The following is an 8,452-nucleotide window of genomic DNA, read 5'->3' as shown; positions in this document are numbered from 1 at the left end:
AAACAGAAAGGGTGAATGCACTATTGGAGCTCTATCTTCGACACTATGTAAGTGCAAATCAACATGATTGGGCTAAGCTCCTTGATATTGCTCAGTTCTCTTATAACATGCAAAGGAGTGAGTCCACGGGGAAGAGTCCTTTTGAGTTGGTGACCGGACGCCAACCTTTGACCCCAAATGCTTTGGCCGCTTCATATGATGGAAGCAGCCCAGCCGCTTATAGAACGATGAAGGAGTGGCACGAACAAGCCGACTTGGCCCGAGCATCACTAGATAAGGCGGCCAAGAAAATGAAGAAATGGGCGGATGAGAAAAGGCGACATGTTGAGTTCAAAGTTGGGGACCAAGTGATGGTGAAGCTTTTACCTCAACAATTCAAAACATTTAGGAAGGTGCACAAAGGATTGATCCGGAGATATGAAGGCCCATTCCCAGTAATTGGACGTGTTGGGAACGTATCTTATCGAGTCCAACTACCGCCCAGGTTAAAGATTCATCCAGTCTTCCACGTAAGTTTTCTAAAACCTTATCATGGGGACGAGGAAGAACCAGAACGAGGAGTTTCCAAACGAGCACCAATGGCAGTTGCGACTTCGTTTGATCGTGAGGTGGAAGATATCTTGTTACATCGAACGGTACGAAGACGAGGTGTGCCGAGCTATAGAGAATACCTAGTTAAGTGGCGTAACTTACCCGATAGTGAAGCAAGCTGGGAGGCCGAAGACCTATTGTGGCAGTTCACAGACAAAATCAAGAAGTATCACGAGGATCACACGACGAGGACGTCGTGAGCTTAGGTGGGGGAGAATGTCACAATCCAACAATTTTATGGCCCAACCCACTAAGTTTATGGCCCAATATGTGAAAATCAAAGAAGGCCCAAGAACCTCATGGAAGTTCACTAGAACTTTCCCATGAGTTCTTCCATGGAATGGTATAGAATGTCCATGGAAATATCTAGATACATGAAGCTTCTAGTTCTTAGATCTTAGCCATCCATTGTATTTAATCCTAGCCATCCATTTTGTGATATGAGTAGTATAAATAGGGGTGGCCTCATTTGGCACACCACACCTCAAAATCTCAAACATTCTCTCTTGTAAAGCATTCTCAAGCAATATAAGTATTTTCTTCAATTCCACTTGTTCTATAATATTTTCTCTTTTGGTTACTTGAATCATTATAAGGTCCGAGTAAGGCTGACTTAGTAGAGACTAAGTGCCGCACGTGAGCTTATCGAGATAAGTCCGTGACATCATGGCTTATACAACACGATAGCCGCTGAATATTTTTTTATGAGTGAAAATGGTACTAGTAGTTGTGATAAAAAAAAAGCTTTAAGTAAAAAGTTTTCCCTTCAAATCATGTTAAAATTGAGATGATAGTAATCAGGGTAAAAAGCTCATATGATTTCCTCTCTAACCCTCTCCTCCTCTCTCCTTTCTATCATAAAAAAAAAAAAAAAAAAAAAAAACTCAAAAATGCTTGATTTGCAAAAAAAAAAAAAAAAAAAAAAAAAAAAAAAACTCAATTATTACCGAAAATTAAAATCCCTTCTTCTACCCCCACTTTTGAGAATCTTTAAAAACAAAATGATAGCAGATCTGAGAAACCCTCATAGATGCTTAACCCCATCATCGTCATCGTCAATTTTAAATCTGAGAAACCAATCAAATCATCTGGAAAATTCAACATCTGGAAAATCAATACAACGTGGTCTGATCTGGAAGGACAATGGTGAGTGGTGGAATCAGCAGCAATCGAGTGTGGCTAGATTGAGATATGCTGATAGGTAATTTTGATTTGTTTCGCTACTAAGATTTTTAATTTGTTTGCTGAAAGGATTTGCTACTAAGATTCTTGATTTGTTCTGCTATATGAATCAAGTTAGAAATAAACAGCAACAGAGGTTTTTTAGATCCTGATTTGTTTGGATTTTGGCACTCCATTTGATATAATAGAGTTTTTTGGCATCTTTATTTGTTAGATTTTGGCACCTTAACTTGTTTGGGAATGTTTAACATTGATTTTGCATGCACATGTGAACAACAAACGGACATATTGGACGATAGTTTGACGAAGAGACCACCCGAACACCTTTTTAAAAATAAAGGGATCCTGAAAGTCAAAAAATTTGAGGGATGCTTATTATAGAAAGGGGTAATACCAAGAGACCAACATAGAAAAAAAATCTTTTAGATAATTATAATCAAGATGTATCAAAACGTGATTTAGATGAATTGTGTTTGGATTTAAATATGTTGTTTCATAACGTAATAATCAGAAAATCAATTTTTTAATATTTGAGAAAATCATATTATTTGCTAATTAACTTGACAAGTAAAATTACCATAAATGGTCATTATTATAATATAATAAAACACACATATATATATTTTTTGGAACGACAAAAATTTATTAAAAAACACAACAAGGCGCTAAAAGAGAGAATTACAACGGCTTTTAAAGCCATAAGTTTCAATTAGAAACCACATGACCTCGATATTAAGCTAATTAAGCGAGTACATTTTCATTACATCGAATAATGCACATCTACGTAACAATAAATCACTGAAAACTTAAACAATGTCATTCCTAAATCGCTATAACACCCATAGATGAGTAGTCACGACAGTCAAAACCCGATCGCTACACGTTGTAAAAACATGGTCGATCCAAGTTGATAGAGCATCCCAAACTTCAAAGGGCGGCAAACTGCAATCTAACCATAATCGGACCTTCTACTCCAACGCTAGCGACCAGTTAAAGAACAAGTGTTTTCGCATCTCAACACCGTGATTACAAACATATAAATCTAATATGTAATCATACATCTTTTATAAATTGTGCATATATTTTACAGCTCACTTGTCATAAGAAACACATTCGTTAGCTGGATTCCTTTCAAAGATAGACTTTTTGTTTTTATCTGTAAAATTTAAGTGTTTGAATCTATAACTTAGGCAAACGTGTGTATAGAGCAAAATGCATGTGTTCACTTTGCGAACCCTAGTTGATTCTTGGCATTAAATATTCGGCCCACCAATTGTATGTTGTACCAGTTTTAATAACAAAATTATACGTGAACCCCAAAATGAAGGATACACAATTGGTGTGTACAAATTAATGATACTAATTTTTAGTTAGGTTTTTTATCCCGTCTATATTTGGTAAAGGATTTTTGGAGCTTTTAGCAACATCAAGCTTTTAAGAAAAAATGTTCATCTAAAAAACTTTACTTGGTCAAAATTACCTAAGGTTGATAGTCAGAAGACAACATCTAGAAGATAGAAACTCAAGCCCGGCCTGGAGAGGGTTTAACGTGATCACCCAAATAGGGCCCAATAGTTTTTGGGCCCAATTCCATATATACGCCCAATATTAATTTTTCTAAAAAAGGTTAAGTGTATAAGAAATTAGACTCAAGAAAATCCATGAAGTATTTAATTCCACATTGATAACAAGAACTTGGGTATTTAAAGAGTGTTATTGCTTTATAGATTACCGATGTGGGATAGTAAAACAAATATATTATAATAAACATATTATTTATATTTATGTAACTCCTCTATACCTTGTAATGCTCCAACCTTAGAGCTCAATTTGAGAACATATTTTGCAGTCTTTTAAAATGGTTATGTCATGCTATCTATGTAATCTAATGCCAAGATGATTTTTTTTTTTTTTTTTTTTTTTTTGAAAGTCAAGTAGTTTTATTAATAAAGGAAAAATACACTAAACGAAACTAGCAAGAAGCTAGAAGCAAAACACGGGACTTCCAACCGACTAAAGATTCACACAATTAGATACTCGAAACAATATGAGACACAATAGCACGAGGACACAAATAACGCACACCGCGACTAGACTAGAAGCTATGTTTCCGACTCTAAGGACGCGCATGAAGAGCAACATGAGCAACAAGCATCTTCATCATCGTCCTCATTCGAATTCTTCATCACATTCGCGATAAAAGATCGTTCATGCCATCGAAAGTTTTCCCGACGTCGCCTACGTTTCATATTTCTCCTTCCTCACATATAATTAATGAAGCGACTTTTGATCAAATGATGAGCTTTTCTCTCCTTAGCACGAAAACGAGCTACTGATGTGGAAGATGGACAAGCGATAACATCATTCGAATCGACGCAATTCCCGCTGTGGAAGATGGACGAGCTACCCCTAAGTGTCTCATTACTTCTTAATTTTCACGTTTTGGACCTCCTAAATCGTAATTGATTGATTTTTATTTGTAACTTGCGAAACACTATCATCTGATTTTTATGCTTTTTAAACACAATAATCAAAAAATCATTCTCCAATCGCAACCCCAAACTTCCCAATGAGCAACTAATAGTGAAATATATATAACTATCGATTATAATGGCTACATTGTTTAACCTTTCAAACACGGGCGAATGTAGTACCCATGAAGTGGGGTGATATGACCTCATACAATTACTCATCAAATTATATAGGACACCACTAAATTTAGATATATGCCTACATCTAAATTTAAAATTTATGATTTTTTTAAGATAAACAACCACTAAAATACCCTTAAAATATAATTAGTTTTGGAAAAAATCTTGAAATTTCGTTGAATTTTCATCCTGAATTCGTCACTGTTTCAAAGGGGTTTAATTTATTCGTGGTGACACAACAGTCTTATGTTTTTGCTATAAAAGCACTACCAAGCTGCATAATTCATTACACAAATGTTTTGAGCTACCAAAGTTCATTGAAGACAATATTTTGATCATTTCTATATCACTAATGACGTCTCATATGTTTTTGTTTGGTCTCTTATTGGCAACTTGTTTGCTTCCATTGGGTTCGGCCAGTCCCCAACAAGACTTCTGTGTTGCTGATCTAAACAACACAGGTAAAATAATATCTTGAAATGCCGAAACATATGCTTTAATTTGCATGCTGTGAAAATGATATAGTAATACAATGGGTCCTAATTTTTTTTTTTTTTTTTTTTTTTCAAACTAATTATATTTAAAAAGTATTTTTGTGATTGTTTACCTAAAAAAATCTTGAATTTTAAAAATACAAGAGGTTATAACATTACATTGTATAAAAAATTCTCAAAGTAGTGTGTTCCAATGACCTCGCACCCCAAGCTTATAATCGCCCTTGCATGCCCATATTTTTTTTTTTTTTTTTATATTTTTGTTCATGTAGTGCTGGTGAATGGTTTCGTCTGCAAAGATCCAAAGGTTGTAAAAACAGAAGATTTTCTTTTTAGAGGACTATGCCGTAACAATGATGTTGGATCTAATATGACCGCGACTCTTGCGGATGTAACACAGTTTCCAGGACTCAACACTTTAGGTATGTCCATGGTCGGTGTTGATTTTGCTCCTGGGGGTATTAATCCTCCACACACGCACCCCCGAGCTTCTGAAATCTTGACTGTCATCAAAGGTAGTCTTGAAGTCGGTTTTGTCACGTCTAACCCTGAAAACCGTCTCTTCACGATGGTACTTCAAAAGGGTGACGTTTTTGTATTCCCGAAAGGTCTAATTCACTTCCAAAAAAATGTCGGAAATGGGTATGCCCTTGCTATTGCTGCATTGAACAGTCAAAATCCAGGAGTCATCACCATTGCAAATGCCGTGTTTGGATCGAATCCTCACATCTCTGCAGATAACAAAGTTTAAAACATAAATATAATATCGTTCTAGAACGTTAACAAGTTCTAATTAGTATGTCATACTCGTTACAATAAAAATGATACACATCCATCTTGTGAAGATGAACCAAACAAAAAGAGTATCAAAATATGAATGCAAGTGAGTTTAAAAAAAATATTGATAAATCTCAGTATGCTACTTTACTTTTTGAAACGATTGATTATTTTTAATAGCTCTCTTTGTTTTATTTACTCTTAACAGTTAAAAGGTTAGTCTACCTTAAAAGTTATAAGGTCCATAAGTCATTATCCATTGAGCCACTAAACTATAAATATAAATATATTAATAATAAGTGTATTTTATTTCGGATATCGGATTATCTGAATATTCTAAAAATTTAAAAAATTGATCTGATATCCGAATCCGAAAATCTGGATATCAGATCTTTGGATATCTAAAAATTCGGATATCCAAATTTTTGGATATTTTCGGATCGGATTGTTAGATAATTCGAATTGCGGATTCGGATATTATGCACACCCCTAATGAAAAATGGTAGAATCAAATTTCCATGGATTTTTAAGCATGTCTGAGATTCAATCTAGGCTCTAAGCGGCAGTTAAGTCGCCAATAAATCGACGCTTGTTGTTGCCTCAAATAATAGAGTCAAAAGACATTGACAAAAAGAACTCAAAAGGCATGTCGGGTGGGAGTTGTTGCGCAAGCAAAGAGCCAACCACATGTAACAGCCCAAACACCACTCATGCACCTTTACGGTTACATCCCCGTATATAAGTAAGTACGGAGTAATTGTTATTTATTTCCCTAAAATGTCGTTCCCGCTTGACTTAATTACGCCGTTGGTTTTTCAAGTTTTACCTTTTTTTTTATCATTGTCCCTAAAGTATTTTTATTTCATCCTTGTGCCTAAAGTATTTTTGTATAATCCTTGTCCCTAAAATATTTTTGTTTCATCCCAACCCTTAAAATAATGATATGGTTTCATTTAAGTCCCCACGGTTAACTGCCGTTAACTCAATTCGTTAACTGGGTACCTAAATGAAACCATATCATAACTTTAAGGGTTAGGATGGAACAAAAATACATTAGGAACAAGGATGAAAAAAAGATAAAACTTTAGGGACCAAGGGCTTAATTAAGTCATGAAATAATTATTGAATAATTGAAGGAAAATGATAAACGTAGCTCTAAGGGCTACGTTTAAGCATACCATAAATAATATAATTCTCTTTTTATAAGTCAGACCTGCCATGAATAATATTATTGCCAAAATTATATAAGAAAAGTCGATATTAAAAAAGGAATAAGGGTGTGTTTGGGCTACGGCTACGTTTATCATTGTCCATAATTGAATAACCTCTGGAAAAGCGATCGAAATCTACTTTTAGTTGTTTGTTGATGAATCAATGAATTTGTGGACGCATTTAATGATAGTATAAATTTTAAATTATATTACTGTAAGTGATTAACTTTATTTAATTGAATGGACAATGAATTAGTGTTTAACATCATCCTCATAACTCATTTACTCATGCCGATTGAAATAAAATAAAATAAATAATGAAAACTTGTAATTAACGGTATGTGTTCCCCTTATCTATTTGGTATGACGTCTTACTATAACGCATGTTGAATTAATGTAGAGTAACCATATTGGTGGTGTGGAACATCTATTTGGTGATTTGGTATGCATTTAATAATCAAATTGTGTTTTTACATTCTTATGATTATAAGTAAGTGATCGGTTTACAATCAATAACTATAATTAATGTGGAGTAACCCTCATGGAATTAAATACAAAACTAAAGAAAATTGTTGCAAGAATTGATTTATACATGTTGAAGTCTAGTGTTTTATCATTGATGTTATTTATTAATCATATAGTCAATCACACTTTCACGTATTATCTTATTTTTTTTAAAAGGCAAATATTATTAATAACAAAACGAAAGATTAAAAAGAAGAGGGGATTCTTACATACAATGAATCACCAAAAAAAGAAAAAAAAAAAAAAAAGAAGCTAAACACGAGAAGATACAAACTATAAAACTCGAATTCGGGGTGCGAAGATAGCAACCCAAATGAACTATCACGACATGAGGAGATACACACTAGGATTAGATATCCAAGTCAACCAATCGGACTTTCTTCATTTTGATCTCGAAGTGATCCACTCTAAGGACTTATTTTGTATTTCATTGAACGCCATTGGGGTATTCCAATTTTTACCTTGAAATATCATGTTGTTCCGATTCTTCCAAATCAAATGCGTACAAATTCATCTTAAGGCTTGCCATAACTTTTTCCCCAAACTCGACATATTGCTCGAATCATCATCAATTAATAGATCGGATAAGCTAGGACTTGTGAAATTATTTTTGTTCCACCATTTGTAGACTCAATCCCATGATTCCATTGCGTGTTTGCAAAAGATAATGGTATGGTCTACCGATTCCAAGTCACCATCGCATAGCGGGCATCTAACACTATGAAAATCGATACCTCTTTTGTCAAGCTCGAGCCGTACATGTAGTCTTTTCTTCGAAGTTCTCCAAATGAAAATCTCTATTTTTTTTTGGCACAAAATTGTTGATGTTAGAAAATCGTGTGTACTTTTAAATCAGATTAATGCAGCGGATAGTTAAAATAATAATCAATTATTATTTTATAAACCATTTACAAAATTAAATATTAATATATTTAAATTTAATTTAACATGCACATGATTAACGATCCCAATGATCCTGTTACACCATAATAATTGTCATGAATATAAAACAAAAGAGGAG

The 8,452-nt window shown here is 34.1% G+C and overlaps 1 protein-coding gene across 1 annotated transcript; it reads left to right on the top strand.

Annotated features, from left to right (window-relative positions):
- The first annotated feature begins 4,776 nt into the window (after positions 1 to 4,776).
- Positions 4,777 to 6,188, top strand: LOC139874654 (putative germin-like protein 2-1). The gene is made up of 4 exons (XM_071862057.1): positions 4,777 to 4,885; positions 5,191 to 5,656; positions 5,914 to 5,996; positions 6,085 to 6,188. Exons 1-4 carry the CDS (start codon positions 4,777 to 4,779, stop codon positions 6,186 to 6,188), a joined length of 762 nt encoding a protein of 253 aa, XP_071718158.1.
- The last annotated feature ends 2,264 nt before the right edge of the window (positions 6,189 to 8,452 follow it).

The sequence above is a fragment of the Rutidosis leptorrhynchoides genome, chromosome 11 (genome assembly GCF_046630445.1).
Source record: "Rutidosis leptorrhynchoides isolate AG116_Rl617_1_P2 chromosome 11, CSIRO_AGI_Rlap_v1, whole genome shotgun sequence".
NCBI classification, from domain to species: Eukaryota; Viridiplantae; Streptophyta; class Magnoliopsida; order Asterales; family Asteraceae; genus Rutidosis; species Rutidosis leptorrhynchoides.
Note: the sequence above shows the minus strand (reverse complement) of the source record. Positions and strands in the feature narration are given on the sequence as shown.